The 21017-nt window shown below is 34.4% G+C and overlaps 1 protein-coding gene across 1 annotated transcript; it reads left to right on the plus strand.

Annotated features, from left to right (window-relative positions):
* Positions 1 to 11293: 11293 nt before the first annotated feature.
* LOC120212336 (probable amidase At4g34880) lies at positions 11294 to 20683 on the plus strand. The gene is made up of 3 exons (XM_039210683.1): positions 11294 to 11526; positions 20196 to 20394; positions 20484 to 20683. Exons 1-3 carry the CDS (start codon positions 11324 to 11326, stop codon positions 20484 to 20486), a joined length of 405 nt encoding a protein of 134 aa, XP_039066614.1. The 5' UTR covers positions 11294 to 11323; the 3' UTR covers positions 20487 to 20683.
* Positions 20684 to 21017: the final 334 nt, after the last annotated feature.

The raw sequence follows: 21017 nt of genomic DNA on the forward strand, positions 1-21017 counted from the left end.
AACAAAACTACTCAATATCGTGTTTCTGATTCAAAACAATGAAAACTTTCTATCATTATTCATATATGATTTCAGATTTCTGAAATCAACTTTTGATCTTACTAGGCATTTCCTGAGTTGTCCGCTCTTTATCCTGCCTGGCCAGGGCAGGTGACTAGCTATCACAGTCAGGAATATCACCTTTCACTTACTTCAAAATTATCACGATCGGATTTCTACTGTATTAACCTATTCTTATTCTATTAGCAAGACAACATACTCCTTACACTATCAGATCAAAAAAATTTCACTCTATGTTGGCATGTACACATTTTATGACACTTTGGACTTCGGTTTATGCCGAGAATCGGCTAAACCTTAGCTCTGATACCATTAAATATAACACCCCCAACCCGTACCCGACCCAGATACGAGTCTGAGGTGTCACATTGAATTTTCAAAATTTGACTCTTGACAAAATTCAAAGAAAATTTAAAGCTTTCATTAAAGTAAAAGCAGTTTAGTTACATAATTTGACCACAATAACCAAAATCGATCAAAGCATATTTAACTCAATCAATTAGTACATGCCAACTATATTCAAAATAACAAAAATCATTTAACTCATCTATTTTCTTATCTAAAATCTTGTAAGGGAGATGCTGACCTGTATTGCTCCTCACAGCTTCTATATTCACTTTCTGTAACATGCGTGTGAAACACTCACACGCTAAGTCGATGACTTAGTGAGGCATAAAGAAAACACATCTAATGGAATTCATACCCACTAATCATGCATGACTGTTTTATGCTATCAAATTATACAACTCATTTACATATATATCAACATATATTCATGTATATTATGTAACAGATACCATAACCCCTATCACACATATATCATATCATGCAATTCATATCACACATCATATACATATATCACATACATTGTTCTCATATCACCAACCTGTTTATCCTTACTAATTCCCTTGTCATTACTTCAATTCCGTCATATGAGCATATAATGAATATAAACATATTATATATATTTTAATATGCCACAATACATTACTAATTTCTATAATCATATAATACATAAACGCATAGCATCTCATATCACTATGACATATATGCACTTCTACCATGTCACGAGAAATACACATATCATTATATCAAATTATGTTCTCTTTTCAAAGCCCATGTACACATGTGAGAACTATAGATATGTGAGTCTATAGAGGTTGTGCACTATTCTGTCACCACAGCTCGTATAATTGCACCGAAGTGCCACGTAGAATTGCACCGGAGTGCCGCGTAGAATTGCACCGTAGTGCCATATAATAATGTCCATAAGGACCACATATCATTCCTTAAGAATCATATACATATACTAGGGATCAAGTATGTGTCTCATCAGACTTCACACATGTTTAAAAGAATACATATATGTCCCGAAGGACCACATATCATTCCTTAAGAATCATATACATATGCCAAGGATCAAGTATATGTCTCACCAGACTTCACACATGTTCCAAAGAATACATATATGTCCCGAAAGACCACATAGACCCTCGACTCTTGGCATGCCAACTATACCCCTAGCTCTCATGACACGTAACATGGGCATTAATATTTATGTTAACATACATTCACATATACACATAGTCATGTAGTTCTTTCACATAGCTCATCGTCATATAAATCAAATATCCCATATACATATAAACACATGGTTCACTTACGCGTAGAACATTTTCATATAATCGCATAGTCATATAATATTTCATATAACATATATTTTCTCTTTCATATATCTCATATCATGTATCATATCTTGTGATCATATAATCATGTTACTTATAATCACATAACTTCTACTCATAGGGTTCAACATCATTAAACTTAGTTCACTTTTTCATATTATCATACATTTATATACTCTTATATGTCCTATCAATAACCTATAAACTTACTCATATTCTCATATATACTATTTTAATATAATTTGTATAGTAATATTCTATAATTGTATCATATAATGATTTTACCCAAGTACTCCTTTATAAAGTTTATATTACAGGTTCAATTAGTATCATTCTATCCTATAAATAATTTCCACTTATTTTATATCATTTTCCCTTTTCACTCACATAAACCATCTATTTATTTAGTTCAATTTCTCATGACTTCCACAATACTCTTTAATAAAACTTTGTAGCTCTTCACTTTAATACATAAACCATAGTTTCCTTTAATTTATCAATCTTCTCTATATAACTTATGTATCCTTATTTATGCCCTCGAATTCATACTATTCTCTTAGAGTCTCCTAACATTTCTCGTATAATCACTTATACCATATCATATGACTTATACTTGATTATCTTATTCTCTCATGTTCATTTCATTTCTTATGATTCTATCATATAACTTATTCCATGTTCTTCCATTGTTACATAATAAAGTTTTACATAAATCATATAGCATATACAAAGCATATCATTATCTTTAGTCATGCATACATACAATCAATGTAATACATATAATCACATATAGTTATAACCAACACATAATCATGTCTATGACTTCATGCATATTACTCTAGGAAATAGACTCATCGCAAATCTTATTTCCATTAAACACTACATGTCACTAGTATGCACTCACCTTGGCCTCACTAGTCAATTCCAATCTCTTATCTTTCCCTTGATCGATCTTACTTTCCAAATGTTCCGGAATTGCTTTACGCGCAGAATCTACATAAATGTACAGTTTGAGGCAATCATTAGATACCTACACCTTGTAATTGGATACTAGCAACTTAAACGAACTTATTAAACCCATATTCACAATTTTCCTTTAGGGGGAATCGGTTCCCCTATGAGATTCTGGAATTTCTGGTTCGTTTGAGGGGGTATCGATTCCCCTTGAATGGGTACCGATTCCCCTAGCCCAGAAATCATATTTTCAGCACGAATTTTACTTCATTTCATCTTAAACACTTCATATTTCAACCTCTTTCATATACTAAACTCAAACATACATACTTAAGCCCATTTGTACTCATTTAACCCATCTTAATTCTTAAAATCCTCTCCTCTTAATGAAATTCAATAATTATACTCAAATTTCAAAATGTTCTAAATTCCTTTCTATCACTCCAAATCTCTTAATTCAACTATTGACAAGTCAAATTCAACTTAAAATTCAACTTATCAACTTTATTTCAAGATTTCATTCAAAAACTCAAAATCTTTAATCTCTCCTAATTCCACCATCCTTTGTTTTTAAGATGATTTAAGCTTTCCTTAAGCTTAATTATCATCCAATAATCATAACCAAATCCTAAATTCAGCTAAATATCAACTAACAAGAGATCTTACCTTTGCTTATGGCTTCACGGTGGAAAAGAAGAGAATGAAGAAGAGAAGTCTGGAACTCTCTCATTTTCCCACGTTTATATAATACTCAAAAAGGGAAGATAAAAATCTTTCCCATGAAAAGACCATTTTACCCCTTTAGTTCATCCATCTTTGCTATTTAATCCAATATTAAAATTCTTTACTTAAATCCCAAGACTTTTAAATTTCATTTCTAAATTGAACACAAAACTTTCAAAATTTACAATTTAGTCATTGACCCTGATTTGGGATGTTACAATTGAAAACAAAGACTTTGACATTACCCAGAATATACACTCAAACACCGTACCTTGCTCTTGCAATTAACCAATGTGGCCTTTTAATTTCATAAGGTGCGGACAACACGGGGCATCCTTTTGTATATTACATTACTATACTTTTTATTTAAGACGTTCAGTGATGATAATAATCTTCACATATGGAATAATCGAGTAAGCAAATCTAGTTTAGGCCAGTTGCTTCGAAATTGAACTCTAAAGATGAGATTCTTTGACTTTTAACAACACTTAGGCTATAACAGGTTCTTCTTGACAATCTTAAGAAGTTAAAACCGTAAAAACTGAGTTATCCCCCTAAGGCAATTGGTTATAGAGGAAACTCGAAAGCCCTGGCTTTTATGAATAGATTACATTCAAACCATGACATTGCTCGGACACTTGGCAACTCGGTGTTTGCTCCACTGCTATTGTTAGGCTGAAGACTTTGTGATGAGATGAACCCTTCAGTTAACCTGATAAAAGTGATTATAATATTAAGCTTTTCCTCTAAAGCAATTGGTTAAACGCCCTGGCTTTATGGATTTGGCTAGCCAGATAATGGCAAATTAAATCAAATTTATCTAAACAATAAATTTTCGGTAATGATGGACTAAGGGAGTTAAGAAACACATGTTATAGTCAAATACACACGAGCACTCAAGAATTTCATTTTTAGACCGATATTTCTACACTACCTTTGTTAGAAGAGCTTACAAAACTTGAACAAATGAAAGATTCTAGAGAACTGAAATAGAAGATCTAGTAATCGATAATGCTAGTTGCGTCATTTTGTCCGCATCCAATTAAAATGTCAAAGCATGTTGTGATATTTCAAAAAATGATGACATTTTGAGTGACCGAAACCTTAGAAAGGAGGCCAACCTAAAGCCAACTCATCCATTTGAACATTTGTCAAAGAGCTGTAACTCTGAAAGCATTAAAAGATCTATTTATTCCTTGATATTCTTTGAACTATAATTTGATTCAATTGCGAACAATATTTTATAGAATTTTTTCCCTCCTAAAACAAGAAAAATGAGAAAAACATTTTCAAACAGGACAGTCTCAAATATGAAAGGTCTGTAAACCCAAAGCTCGAGAAGTAAATGGGGCGCGATCGATTCCAAGGACCAGATTGGCAGACAAAACACGAGACTCCAATCCAAGAGATAAAACATAACTCATTCATGTTGCATGCATATTAGACATATTTAAGAGCATCGCATTTATCATTTTTAGCATATATAATTTTCTGCAGCCTTTTGAGTCAAGTTTTAACTTCACGACGAAAGATCCACGATTCAAATGCACATTCAAAAGTTGATGGTGGTTGTTCAACTTCACAGCGAAGGGGCGACTGACTGTCAACAAACAACTTTTCATTTTCATTCAGAGTCAATTTCAACTTCACAGCGAATGATATTAGACTCGAGACAGCACAAGCTCAACTTCACAGTGAAGGGGCGGTTGGCTGTCAACAAACAATTTCCAAGCTTCAGAGCCAATTTCAACTTCACGACTTAGGATATTGGACTCGAAATAGCACAAGCTTGGATTTCAACTTCAAGGCGAAGGATATTCAAGTCAAGGCTCAACTTCACGACGAAGGGGCAACTCGCGGTTTCAACTTCACGACGAAGGGAATCGTGCACACAAGTAGCATCCATCTCCATATTTGGATTTCAACTTCACGACGAAAGATATCCAACTCAAAGAATGAGTGTCTGTCAATAAACTTTCCAGTTTCAGATCCAATTTCAACTTCACGGCGAAGGATATTGGACTCAAAATGACACAATTTGCTCGAGAGTAGATTTCAACTTCACGACGAAGGATATCTAGCTCGAAGATAAACTTCACAATAAAGGGGTCATCCACGGTTTCAACTTCACGGCGAAGGGAATCGTGTCCACCCACAATATACAATACTTGGATTTCAACTTCACGACGAAGGATATTCAAGTCAAGGCTCAACTTCACGACGAATAGGCCATCTACGATTTCAACTCCACAACAGAGGATATCGTACCCACGCATCCACGATTTCAACTCCACGACGGAGGATATCGTGCCATTTGAGGCTCAACTTCACGACGAAGGGGCTTCCCAGTTTCAGATCCAATTTCAACTTCACGGAGGAGGATATTGGACTCGAAACAATACAACTTACTTGGATTTCAACTTCACGACGAAGGATATCCAATTCAAGGCCCAACTTCACAACGAAGGGGTCATCCACGGTTTCAACTTCACGACGAAGGGAATCGTGCCCACAAGCAACCATGCCATCCACAGATTTGACTTCCTTAAGTCAATGATTAAAGCTTCTGAGAGAATTTCTTTAATATGCAAGAACAAGCAGATTATCGGTCGCCTTTGAGATTGTTTCCCTCGAAACAAAAGATTTTGTCTCGCTTGAGATGGTTTCTCTCAAAACAAAAGATTTTGTCTCTCTTGAGACAGTTCTTGAAACAAATTTTGTCTCTCTTGAGATGGTTTCCTTTGAAACAAATTTTGTCTCTCTTGAGACAGTTTCTCTTGAAACACCAACCTTTGAATATGTTTCTCTTGAAACAAAATTTTGCATTCCTGGAAACAGTTTCTCTTGAAACACAAAAAATATTTGAAATCGTTTCTCTTAAAACGCAAAAAACCTTTGAAATTGTTCCTCTTGAAACACAAAAAAACCTTTGAAAATGTTTCTCTTGAAACATAAAGACCTTCGAGTTCGACTACACTCAGCTCCAAGACACATCATTTGCAACATACCTCAAGGCAAGAAGGGCTATTTACCAACAAAAGACCTTCGAGTTCGATTACACTCAGCTCGAGGGCCTGTCAACCACATGGTGGAGTCAAAGAACTATTTTCCAGTCGAATTTTCCAACCAAGGTCTTTAAACCGAGAAGAAGACCGAAGGGCAACGAGAAGTCGCATCCTGATTCAAATCCCGAACTGCGGCTTCAATTCTATATCATTTTGAGATGGACTTGACTTCGCGACGAATGAGTCATCCACAACTCAATTCGACAGAGAGTTATTCTTGATTGAAATATCAGTCAAATTTCAACTCCACCGGAAAAAAACTTGTTGTTTTTTTTATCTTTGCCCTATTCTTGTTAACACAAAAATGTGCAAAGAGGTGCAGCTGTAGACACCCGTTTTTATTCGAGTTTACAAAAAATATTTATTTATTATTCTTATTATTTTTTTTATTTTTTTTGTAGGTCTACCATATCAACCTGATTACAACCCACTCAACATTCAACAGACCCGGTTCGAGCCAAATAATCTATCTGCCAAACATTAACCAAATCCCATCAACCACTAAACTCACATTCTGTATGTTAAAACAAAAAAACAACCAACCACGCACTAATCCTACTCCACTATTCCCACATGCCCATGAAAATCACTAACTGAGTCACTCAGCTCGACTGGTATTATAAAAGGACACAAACAAAAAGGCAGTAGGGGAGACCCAAAAATCCATTTTTTTTCCTGTTCGAAGGTAGCGATGAAAATAACCAAATCAGGTTTCACAAACTGATTCGAAGCCGACAATCAGAGAATGGAGAAGAATAAGAAGCGGTGATGATGAAAGGCGATTTAGTGATGCCAGCAGTGAATTGTAGTTGAAAATACACTCTATGGTGTTGAAATTATGTGAAATTGAGCGGCGATTTTCGTTTCCGAAAGGAAAGTTTGGCAGATAACAGGGGATCAACAACATGTTGAACTCTGGTTCACTTTGTTCGGCCAAGAACAACCTCCCCCTTCCTTTTACACGACGATCAATTAGGACCAAGAGCCAATGCCTGTTGAGCAGTTAGTTCAATCTCTTTGTGACACGAAGCGGGGAAGCACACAGTTTGGGGGCCACCATTTCTGGTTCTTAATAATTGGTGCATACACTTCAACACAAGAGCAATATCAGTACGAGAAAGTAGAGAAGATTGGTGAAGGAACCTATGGCGTTGTCTACAAGGCTCGAGAACCGCACCGGGACTACTAGGTACACCAACAGTTCCGGTTACATTAACATCCTCTCTTCTTCCTCGCTTCTTGTCGCCTCCAAATTTCAACTACCCGCTTCGTTTGGAGATCATAAACACTTAGCTTGTGGTTGCCTTTTCACAAGAGGGACCTACCAGAATATGTGCATCATGATATGGCCATGCATTTGAGGTTAAGGCAAAACTGTGATTGACGATTGTGAAGCCATGGGGAAGTGGAGGGTCCCACGTGTAGTGTGCTATCACCACTTACTGGTATTCTTTTCATTTCCAAGTTTGTATTTAGAATTTTTTATTCATTTCACATTTAATAATTCGTTTTTGTATTTATTTATTTATTATTATTTTTTTTATCTAACATTTTCGAATCATTTTTTACAAGAATTTTAATCAATTAAAGGTATTTAAATTCTAATTAAGTTTTAATTCTAATTTTTGCGATTAAGACAATAAATAAATTAATTAGTACCGAAAGGGCGGTTCAAGGGTGCTAATCCTTCCTTGAGCGTAACCGACTCCCGGACCCGACATATTTTGATAAAACGCAGACTAGGTAAGATGGTGTCCGATCCGCCTAAATATTTTTAAAAATGATCGGTGACGACTCTAACCCAATTATTCAAGTCGAAGTTCAATTCCGGACCCAACCCGACACTCATGATGTTGGAAAAAAATCTGTGATACATCAACCTTATCGTACCTCTCTTTAAGATCACGCCAGACGAGGGCAGCGCTCGAGGTAAAAATAATTCTAGCCGACAACTCTTTACTTACCGAATTGAGGATCCACGAGAGGACAATCGCATTACAGCGACCCCACTGCGGATGCAAGTTTAAATCAAAATCATCCTTCATACAGGAACCATCAACAAAGCCAATTTTTTTCTTGGCGAGAAGCGTAATGCCTAACAATCGACTCCAGACGGTATAATTCTCAATACTGGTGAGCAAATGCGATAGCATTCTCTCCCCTTTGCCTTGGTCGCATGCCTCTGTTTCGATTCTTTAAATTTTATATAGAGAACTTTAATCCACGATTAAGGTATTTTTTGCGCAATTTGATTCTGCCTATGGAATTTTTAAAAAAATTGTTTCAATCCTGTGATGTTCATATATCTTTGTCAAGAATTAGTATAAAGCAATTATTTTAGTTTACTTAGTTTGTAATAATTTGCTTTGATTACAGTTATCGTACTCTGTTTAATATATATATATATATATATATTAAATTTAGTTCAATTGAAATTTCACTTTTAATCATTGGTTATTAAAGAAATTATTCATGAATAAATAAATTCGTATTTTGGCTATGTCTAGTATTTTAATAAATTCGTTGAAACAAAATGTTGTCAAAGTAATCTCTTTTGCGTAGATTAATTTATTTAAAATATCAAGATGATTATATGTTCTTGTAATTCATGCGTTTATTAATTGACCCAAAGGAAAGTTAATATTTGGCCAGATTTTAAGTGACACCGGTGGTAATAAATATGTGACAATTATAAGGTAATCTTTATGTGAGCATTACATTAGTCCAAAAATTAGTCTTTTGTTCGACATAATTTATTATCAATGTTTGATTACTACAACAAGAGTATCGTTTATTGTTAGTATTATTGTCTTAAGACTTGATATTAATGTAGTGTTTGGTATCTTGTGATGGAAATTATCCATTATTTCGAATTTATTTTTTGCTTATGTGAGCTTGTTATTTATTTTGTTCAGCTAGTTCTTCTGTTGCCACAGTTTCTCCTAATATCAATTCTATTCTCATACTTAATGGGATAAATATCAAGGAATGGAAAACACACTTCCTTATAGTGCTTGGTTGTATGGACATAGATCTTGCATTAAGGGACGAACAACATGCACATCTCACTGCTTAAAGCAATCCTGATGCAAAAAGGGATCTTGAGAGGTGGGATCGTTCAAATCGCATGAGTCTAATGATCATGAAACACATCATTCCAAAAGCCTTTAAAGACACATAATCTGAAGAGATTACTCAGGCTAAGATTTTTCTTGATGAAATTGAGAAACGTTTTGCTAAAAATGATAAGGTTGAGATGACATCACTTCTGACTTCTTTAATGTCTATGAAGTATAAGGGTCAAGAAAATATAAGGGGGTACATTATGGGAATGTACCATATTACTTCAAAACTTAAGGCACCTAAGATCGAGCTTTTTGAATATCTACTCGTTCTTATGGTTTTGGTATTGCTTCTTGTGCAGTTTAACCAATTTAAAATCAATTATAATTGTCAAAAGGAGAAATAAACTCTAAATGAGCTTATTTCTTATTGTGTGCAAGAGGAAGAAAAGTTGAAGCAAGACAAAACTGAAAGTGTTCATTTGGCTTGTGCCTCTAAAGATAAGGGCAAGAAAAAGAAAAACTAGAATGAAACTGCTAAGGGTCATGCTCAAAAGAAATAAAACAGGATAAAGAAAGTTGTTTCTTGATTCAGGTACGTTTCAGTAAATTTAGCATTTATTTTATTCTTATGGTTTGACATGATTATATTCTGATTAGATTTTTCATATTTATTTATAGTTTGATTCTAACTACACCCGATGGCTTGTGTGCTCGGACTGGTCAAGCAAGGCGAGTTGAAAAAGGAAACGAGTTGAAAAAGGAAAATAAAACATTTTCTTTTTCATACAAATGAATGGTATTGGACCATTGGTAACATTTTTTATTGTTACGCAGAATCCTTATAATATATCAAAAGCTCCATGCGGGTCAAGTAGTGGATCAGCCATAGCAGCAGCGGCAAATCTGGAAACAGCAACACTCGGGGATGACACTGAGACCGATAGGTGTCATCCCCATCACTCCCAGACAGGACACCTATTAATCATCCCAAGCCATAAGTAATGCTAACGCATAACTACAATAAGGGGTGGATCGGGGTGGGCGGAACTGAAAATTTTAAATTCTCTATAATTTAGATATTTTTTGTAGGTTTAAAGGTTATTTTTTCTCATATAGTTAATTTAATTTATCAATTTTGCCTCTATCATTTTTTAAATCAATTTAGCCCTCAAAGTTGTTTAGAGTGTTCATTCTAACTCTCGAAACTCGTTTTGACTAATAGAACTCTTGATCTTTTGCGTTTATCAACACCAACAATTTTAGATCAACCAATATTACTGACGTGATTTGATAATGACATGACATGTATTAAAAAAACAAATACTCAAATATTTACTAAATATAACAGTTAAAAAACTTTCAAAAACTGACTTAATCCCTTAATCTCATTGAAATAAATAATAAAATTTTAAAAATTTGTTCTAATCATTGTATCTAATACATATTTTAACATAATCCATTAATCCACAAACATAAAAGACTTACAATTCTATTAGTCAATACAGTCCACTGACTTTAAGGGCTATGATGAATACCCTAAACAAATTTAAGAGTTAAATTGATGCAAAAACTGATAGAGATGAAATTGATAAATTAAGTTTACTACATGTGCAAAAGTGACACTTAAGCCTTCATTGTATCTTCTGTTGATAATATTTTTTCGGCTCTTAACATTTTATAAATTCGTCCCTAACATAAAATCTTGTGTAATATCATACCGTTGAACTGAAACAGACCCATGTGGAGAATAGTGGCTGATACGGTATACGTCATGGATGCCATTGCAGGCTTAGATTATAATGGTAATGCCATCATTGAAGCATCAAAGTACATTCCAAGTTGTGGCTACAGGCACTTTCTAAAGATTGATGGTCTCAAAGGGAAAAGATTGGGCCTATTCAGGAATGAATTCATCAATTTTGATAAAGGATATGTTTACTCTGAAGCTTTTGAGGTTCATTTATCCACTTTAAGGTATCAAAATATTGTGCTGTTGTTTTTTGCTTCAAAATAATTTTTTCTTCTCAAATAATAAATAAAGGAAATTTAACGTAGTAAAAGAGAAGTGAGGGTCGACCCCACAGAGACTAAGGAAATTTCCTGATTTGTTCGTGTTTTATTTAATCTTTGAACCAAGAGGTGGATGTAGTAGAATTTGAGTAATTGTGGGGATTTATAGATGAAGAGAAATAAAATAAAAGAAAAAAATATTTCAAAGAAGATTAAAAAAATTTAAAATAAATTTAAAATAAAATTTAATATGGTAAAATCAACTTTAGGCTTTCACTTTGACTCAATTTCCTTCGAATCATCGAATTATATTTTCCCTTCGAGATTCAAGTCGGTTACTTTGTCTACAAGGGCAATCCTCATGACTCTTCTTTGTATACCAAATACCCAAGGCAATCTTTGATTCCGATTTCGGAAATTGATTTGATCATCAATTGTCGTAGATCAATAACCGTTTCAGTTCGTGAAGACCGACTCAGATTGTTGTTTCAATAACTACTAATTTCGATCTCAATTCCCTTTTAGCAAGGCAATCTTGCAAAGTGTGTTCCCAAGAAGTCGAATGTGCTTTCAATAAGTCGATCATTCCTCCCACACATTTAATCGCAACAACATATTAATTAAAATCAATCTTTGATTTTGAAAACTGTTTTGATTTTTAAAATAAGCACATAGATTGAGAGAGGTATTCCAAAGTTATTCAAGTGCTTTTCAATTCTCACGTTGGAATTGAGTCATCGCTTTAGCCCTTGGCTTGAAAGAAAATGAAAAGAAAATACTTTTTTTATTAAACTAAAGAAAAAATAAAGGATGATTCCATTAGGCTTACCCCAAAGGGTATTTATAGCCTTCTAAAAACCCGAAAAATAGGCTAAAAAATAAAAGATAATTATTTAAATTTAATTACTAAAAATAAAAAGATAAATCCTAAAAAATTGAATTTTAAATTGCTTGAAATGCTCTAACTGTCCATCCATCTTTTAGAAGCTACTGAGTGGGCCTTCTAAAAGTTGTTGATTGGGCGCCATGTCATATGCCACGTCAGCTGTCATGTTATCACCACGTCAACTGCCACATCATCACCACGTCAGCGCTGCCTAGATGCCATGTCTGGTGTGTCATGTCCCAAGTCGTACCCACTAATCCGGCCATGAATCCAAAAAATAAAAAATTACACAATTTTGTTGTTCTTAGCATAATTTCTGGAAATTCAATGTCCTATATCGAAAATGAATGAAAAGGCCCAAGTTAGCAACTAAAATTATCTAATCAAGGAGTAATTAATCATAAAATAATGTATAATTTAAACACTAATCAAATTCTCCATCACTTATCTAATGCTTGTCCTCAAGCATTTCTCAATTAACTTGCTAAAATCAATAGTTTCCATTCTATAACTCACATCATACTTTAATCATCCAATGAACCAAAATCAAGACAATGAATTGTAATTAGAAAACAATCAAGCATGTGGCAAAGCTAAGAAATAAGTTAAATCAAAACAAGACATTTTGATAGCTCACTAATCTCATGATGCAAGACTCAATACCCTCACAAAGGATTCACTTATTTCATTCAAGTGTTTAAAGACAAAGAAACGCTCAAGCTAGAACAAGTCAAAGCATTACCATAAGCTTGTGATTAAATCCAATCTCGACTACTTTAAATTGAATAAGATGCAAAAGTCAAGAGGTCTTTAATCTGGGTTATAACTTGGCTAAGGTATGGGTAGAGAAAAAGGCCAAAAAAATGTTTAAAATGAAAAATAAAATAAGAAAAAAGAATAGATGAAAGGCAATTGAAACAATCAATTTTTCCGTCTTCTTTTTTCACTCGAACAAAGGGTCTTTTTTTCTTCCCCCCCCCTTTTTTGGCTGTTCGAAACAGTGAACATTGTACTATTTTTTTACGAAATTTTTTTTTCGTTTCCTTTTTCTTTTTTTTTTCCTTCATGGGACAAGAATGATACAAGATCTCAAGTCTCGGCAAGAGTGTGAAAAGAGAGAGAAAAATAAAAAGAAAGACTTCGAGTTTAATATGGTGAGATGAAAATCAAACGAAGGGAAATAGGCTCAAATGTGGTTTACTAAGGGATAAATTAAAGGGTAGGCTTTTTGGGTAATGAAAGGGTTAATCCTAAATGCCTCAATCATACTAAAAACATCAAATTCAAGCATGTTGTCTCAACTAGTATTCCACCACAAGTTCTAGAATGTTAAAAACTAGTTTGGTACACACAAAGAAACAAAGAGCAAGAATGAAACATGTATGCTCAATAGGCTCAAAGCTCACAAAATTGGCTCAATGTATCAAGTCTAGCATCAATTCAACCAATAAATCATGGAATGTCAAAATTTTCATAAAAAATCACTAGTTATGCCAATTAACTATCATGCATCTAATTTTCAACTCAAAACAAGATTAAAGAATTCATCGAAAAAGATAAAGTAATCAAATAAATAAAAGAATAGGCAACAAACAACTTAACATATCAAGATCAAAATATCTTAAGTTCAATCATTCGACAAGTGAGGTGAAATTCAACATGCAATCCCTCCTCCCTCACTTAAATCGTATTGTCTCAAACGTAAATTAAAATATAAAGCAAAAGAAAGGGAAAATGAATACTCCCTGATCTAGTAGTGACTGTGGCCCGGCTGCGTCGAGATGAACTGTTGTAGAGTATAATGTCCAATTGAGAAGCCACTAGAAGATATATTAAAATTTTCTATTAAACAAAAATCATGAAAAGAATAGATCATTCCAAGATTTTATTCTAAAAGGAAGTAGACTCAAGAAAATAATTCAATCAAGCTTTATCATCTTTTCTTTTTTTCCCTCACTATTCGAACCAAAACTGTACTACTATTTTTTTATTGTTTAAACCAAAACTATACTGCTATTCGAACCAAAATTGTATTGTTGTTTCTCTCACTATTGAACCAAAATTGTATTGCTATTTTTCACTGTTCGAATCAAAATTGTAATGTTGTTTTCTACTGTTCAAATAGTGCACTGGTTTTTCTGCTCATTCAAATATGTGCTATATTTTTTTCTGCACTGTTATATTCGAACTTTTCTGCACTGTTTTTTTCCTGCACTGCACAGTTCGAACCAAATCAGTTTTTTCTGCACTGTTCGAACAATGTATTTTGAAGTTATGTTTCCTTTTTTTCAGAATGATTCTTCCTTTGTTTGACGCCGCACGATCTCTTCATGCCTTGGGGTCGGGTTTTCGCCATTTTTTTCGCTTTCGGTTCGAACAATTCTTGATTTCATCTTGCTTAAAATTCTAGTAGGAATAACGAGTACTTGAAAATTCAAAGAAAAATAAAAAAATAAATCAGAAAAATAAAATTAAAAATAAAAATTGAACAAAAGGAAAATAAAAATAAAAATGGGTTACCTCCCACAAAGCACAATTTTTAACGTCATTAGCTCGATGACCTGATTCAGACTAGAGGTTCTGAGATAGATGCTTCCTCCACTTCCTGGTCATAAATTAAAAATAAAGAAAGAAAGAAATCAGTAACTTGCCTTTAGTCCCCAGCAACGGCGCCAATTTGACATTGTCATTTTTGGCGTCAAAATAATTTTTTCTTCTTAATTAATAAATAAAGGAAATTTAACGTAGTAAAAGAGAAGTAAAGGTCGATCCCACAGAGACTAGGGAAACTTATTGATTTATCCGTGCTTTGTTTAACCCTTGAGCCAAGAAGTGGATGAAGTATAATTTATTAGTATGGATTGATTTATTTTAAATAATTTATTAGTATGGATTGATTTATTTTAAATAATTTATTTGTATGGATTGATTTATTTTAAAATATAGATTGATTTATTATTGTAGTTGTATGGATTGATTTATTTTAAATAATTTATTAGTATGGATTGATTTATTTTAAAATATGGATTGATTTATTTTAAATAATTTATTAGTATGAATTGATTTATTTTAAAATATGGATTGATTTATTTTAAATAATTTATTAGTATAGATTGATTTATTTTAAATAATTTATTTTTATGAATTGATTTATTTTAAAATATGGATTGATTTATTATTATAGTTGTATGGATTGATTTATTTTAAATAATTTATTAGTATGGATTGATTTATTTTAAAATATGGATTAATTTATTTTAAATAATTTATTATTGTAGTTGTATGGATTATTTAAATTTCATTATTGTAAAACTAAAATTATTTAAATCTCAGTATTGCAAAACTCTTTTAAGTTTAAAAAAATCAGTTTATTTATATTTCAGTTCATTTTAGCAGTCTGTAGACGTTAAAAAACAAACAGTCTTTTTCTTGCAGACTACAGACTTTTGGTCCACCTCTTCTGTTGCAGATGCCTGCAGATGTGGTTCGCAGACTGCAGATCTTTTACCTCTGCAAAAACAAACACCACCTTTATCTATAAGGGCAATCCTCGTGACTCTTCTTTGTGTATCGAATACCCAAGGCAATCTTTGATTCTGGATTCGAAAATTGATCTAATCAACATCAATTGTCGTAGATCAATAACTGTTAAGTTCGTGAAGACCGACTCGGATTGTTGTCTCAATAACTACTAATTTCGATCTCAAATTCCTCTTAGCAAGGCAATATTGTCAAGTGAAATGTGCTTTCAATAAGTCTATCATTCCTCCACACATTTAATCGCAATAACATCTTGACCAAAGTCAATATTTGATTTTGAAAACTGTTTTGATTTCGAAAATAAGCACAGAGATTGAGAGAGATATTCCAAAGTTATTCAAATGCTTTTCAATTCTCACTTTGGAATTGAGTCATCGCTTTAGCCCTCGATTTGAAAGAAAATTAAAGAAAATGATTTTTTATTAAACTAAAAAAAGGTTAAATTAAAGACATCCGGTCCCGGTGCACGAGATCCATTTGGGATATCTCTCAACATGAATATGTCTAAAGTATGCATGTAAACGAACCGAACGCACACGAACGGAGGTATGTTCATGTTCGTTCATTTAATAAATAAACGAACATAAACGGACACGAACATAAATGGACATGAACATAAATGAACAAATTTTTTTTTGCTCATGTTCGTTCATTAAGGAATATAGCTTGTTCATGTTCGTTCATAAACGAACATAAATTAACATAATAAATGAACATAAACGAACAACACAAACACAAAAAAAAAAAACTTATTCGGACACAACAAATGAATGTAAAAAAAGTAAACAACAAGAATAACAACTTAAAATTCTTTAATATAACCTGCAACTTTAGAGTTAATTAGTTCGAATACGACAAAAACATACATAAATCATAAATAAGCTATATGAACATAATAAAGTTTTAAAGTTTAATTTGTTCAACAAAACAATCTTCTTGAAATCCAAACAACTTCAATAATCCTCGTAACATATTCAACTTGTCCTTTGTTCGAACATAAATGAACGAACATAAATGAACATAAATGAATGAACATAAACGAACATATAATCGAACGTTCACGAACGTAAATGAACGAACGAGTCCTTTGTTCGTGTTCGTTCATTTAATTAAACGAACGCAAAATCTTGTTCATGTTCAATGAACTTCCCGCCGCACAGTTCATGAACGGTTCACTGAACGTTCAGTTCATTTACAGAAAGTATATGGTATTGGTGTGAGTAATATATAATGTTCGGAGTGGGCTGTCGCTCTAAAGTGTGGTGTGGATTCCTTTCCCACGAAATGCTTGGGTCTCCTTTTGGGTTTTCGTAGGAATTCTTTAGAACTATGGAACCCCATATTGGATAAAGTGAGGACTAGACTGGATGGCTGGAAGAGCAAGTTACTCTCCTTTGGCGAGCGCATAACACTAATTAAATCAGTTCTTTTCAATGTACCATCTTACTATATATCCTTATTCCAGATGTCGTGTGCCGTAGTTTCTAAATTGAATAGTTTGATAACAAGGTTTTTATGGGGCTCTAATTCCAAAAGAGTGATTCACTGGGTGAAATGGGACAATGTGTGCAAGCCAAAAGAGTTCGGGGGATTAGGGCCGTTTGATTTGAAACTAAAGAATCGGGCTCTGCTCAACAAATGGCTTTGGAGGTTCGGCTCGGATGATCACAGCTTGTGGAGGAAGGTAATTGTGGCTAAATACGGGTATGATCAACATTCCTTGATCCCAAGGCCTTTTATTCCGCGACGTGCATCCTGGATGTGGAGGAATATCTCCACTTTGCTTTCGAGGGAGGTTAGCGTATTCACAGCAAATACTCGGTGCTCTTTTGGAGATGGCAGTGCTATTGAATTTTGGGAGGACCACTAGTCTGAGGTTACTTCATTAAAAGCCGTTTTCCCCGAATTTATTCTATCGCTGTTAAAAAATCCGAAAAAAAATTAGTTCATTCGGTTCTAAGCAAAATGGAGTTTGGCATTGGAATATTGAGCTGCGTAGGCCTTTGTTTGAATGGGAAATTCCCATTTGGGACGAGTTTTACAGGGTGATTAATGATATCGAAGGCGAAAGCGAGCCATATGACCACCTAGTATGGAAACTCTCCGGTGATGGTATGTATTCTTCCAGAGACTTCTATAATAGAGTTATATGTGAAGGACATGATAAAGATCCAGTGTGGAAACCGGTATGGGTTAATCTTGCTCCTCTTAAGGTGGAGGCTTTCGTGTGGAGACTAGTGCTTCAAAGGGTTCCGACTCTTGTTGAACTAGAAAAGCGTGGTATTAATATTGTTTCTAGCATGTGTGTGTTATGTCGTGAAGAGGTGGAATCGGTTGAACACTTATTTTGTCACTGCAGCACAGTTTGGAGGATTTGGCAAAGGTGGTGCTCTTGCTGGTCGATCATATTTATTATGCCGGCAAATGTAAAAGGTCTTATTTGTTCTTGGAACTCACAGCTGGTGAAGAGAGCCTCGTGGCCAATATGGAACTTGGCTCTGTTTGTAATCTTGTGGTCCATATGGTTGTATCGGAATAACGTATTGTTTAATGGTAAACCTTGTTGTGAAAGCCAACTATTTGAATTAATCTTATGCGGGGTTGGACATTGATGTAAAAGCAAGTGACCTAGTGATATTTTTAGTATCGTGGATTTCATCCGTTGGCCAAATTTGCAGCAGCTGTGATGATGTATTTGTTTAGCGATAATCTGGGAAAGCACTCTCCCTGGGTTCTGGTTTGGTTCTCCTGTTCATTTTGCTGGGTGTTAGGCTGGTGTACCGGTGGTGTTACTGACGCATTCGGCATTCGACTGTTGGGTTGGTGGATTGTTACTCATGTGTCTCGCGCTAGTTTTTGTAGCTATTGTGTGGGACCTGTTGGTTGTTTTTTGGGGTGCTGCTTATGAATTGATTCAGTATTTAGCCCATATTTCTTTTATTTGAATGGGTTAAAATCATAGCTTCAAGGCATAAATGGAAAGATCATGCTTTTTGGGACCTTTATCAACCAACGGAGGCAATGGTTTGCATTTCTGTGGACACTCGTTTTGATGGTCCTTCCCCAGTTTGTTTTCCCATGAATGTTAAGCAACTAGTTTCAGCTTTGTTGGAATTTATTAGGGTGGCCTTTACTGTTTTTTGGATGTCGTTGGGTGGAGTGGGGGTTGGTACGTTGGTTACATTCTGTTATGTTGGTTTCGGCATTTGCTTGGCTGCCACTTCTTCTTCCATATAGGTCTTTTGCATGGACGCTGGTGACTCATGTGAGATTGTGCTACTGCTGTAGTTGTGTGTTGTTGTGATTTTCCATATTGAGGTCGGCGGTTCGAATGTCCTGGATGTTTGGACAGCTCGACTTCAAGCTGTTTTGGAGAGATGAATTCATGTTCATTCTTTGCTTCTAGTTACGGTCGAATTATTGGTTTTAGGTGAGGATTGTTTTGTTTGCTTATGTAATGGGAGGGTGGTGTGTTACCATTTTCTGCATTATTGTGTGTTCTGGTATCAAATGGTGATAGGACATGGTGCACTCTTTTTTCTCTATTTTGGCTTAGGAAGGTTTTTTTAATGAGACAATGTCCTGTCCGGTTTTGTATGTGACCTAACCTAATAAATTCATACAAAACTTTTCCTTTCAAAAGAAAGAAAGAAAGAAATAAGGATGATTCTATTAGGCTTATCCCGAGGAGTATTTATAGCCTTCTAAAAACTCTAAAAATAAGATGAAAAATAAAAGATAATTATTGAAATTTAAATCCTAAAAATAAAAATATAAATCCTAAAGACTTGAATTCTAAATTGCTTGAAATGCTCCTCCTGCCCATCCATCTTTTAGAAGCTACTAATTGGGCCTTCTAAAAGTTGTTGAGTGGGCGCCATGTCAGCTGCCACATCATTGCTATGTCAGTGCTGACTAGATGTCATGTCGAGTGTGTTATGTCCTAAGTCGTGCCCACTAATCCGGCCATGAATCCAGAAAAAAAAATCAAAACTTGCACGATTTTGTTGTTCTTAGCATAATTTCTGGAATTCAATGTCTTGCATCGAAAATGAATGAAAAGACCCAAGTTAGCAACTAAAATTATCTAATCAAGGAATAATTAATCATAAATTAATGTATAATTTAAACACTAATCAAAATAGATAACAAATTTCTCATATTAGCACCATCCAACTATCATCAATTAGTTCAATTTCGATACAAGGCAAAAGGTTGCAGTTTTGGTAGAAAACGTGAATGCGTCCAAGTATTTGAGTGCATGTAGCACCAGCACAGATTATGAAGCTCTAGCAATTACAGCTGAGTTCAAATTGGCCATAAATTCTTACCTAAAAGAACTTGTGTTATCTCCAGCGCGATCCTTGAAAGATCTCATTGCATTCAACGACAAATTTTCAGAATTGGTGAGTATTTCAACTTATATTGCTCTATTTTCCGATCATTCGAACAAAGCGAGAATATTTGATGCTTGGGTTTCGGTTATATAATGCAGTAAAAAACGTAGGAATACGGGCAAGAGTACTTCCTTGATGCCAAAGCTAAGAATGGCATCGGCCAAAGAGAGACGAAAGCGATACTAGAATTAGCGAAAATGTCGATAGATGGAATGGAGAAATTAATGACAGAAAAAGTTAGACGCCTTGCTATCACCATTTAATTCAGCTTCGTCTATTCTCACAAAGGGTCAATACCCTGGTATCATCGTTCCGATCGGATATAATAGCGAAGGGGTGCCTTTCGGAATTTGGTCGGATATAATAGCGAAGTGGTGCCTTTCAGAATTTGTTTCGGAGGAGGATTAGAGGGGTCAGAGCCTACCCTTCTTGAGATAGCCTGCGAAGAGGTGCCTTTCAGAATTTGTTTCGGAGGGGGATTAGAGGGGTCAGAGCCTACCCTTCTTGAGATAGCCTATGCCTTCGACAAGGGTTAGCCATCAATGGACCTTGTTGAATGGTTCATGTGCCCTACATCCATTATGTTACTCTATTATCTAAATAATGGAACACTTATTTATACAAGTGAACTT

The sequence above is a fragment of the Hibiscus syriacus genome, unplaced genomic scaffold (assembly GCF_006381635.1).
Source record: "Hibiscus syriacus cultivar Baekdansim isolate YM2019G1 unplaced genomic scaffold, ASM638163v2 tig00110013_pilon, whole genome shotgun sequence".
Lineage (NCBI taxonomy): Eukaryota > Viridiplantae > Streptophyta > Magnoliopsida > Malvales > Malvaceae > Hibiscus > Hibiscus syriacus.

Excerpts from the sequence above, each read along its gene's own strand:
- LOC120212336 (XM_039210683.1), top strand. The coding sequence starts at position 11,324 with ATGGATGCCATTGCAGGCTTAGATTATAATGGTAATGCCATCATTGAA. Across the intron at positions 11,527-20,195 it reads GTTCATTTATCCACTTTAAG|GCAAAAGGTTGCAGTTTTGG; the intron begins GTATCAAAATAT and ends TTTCGATACAAG.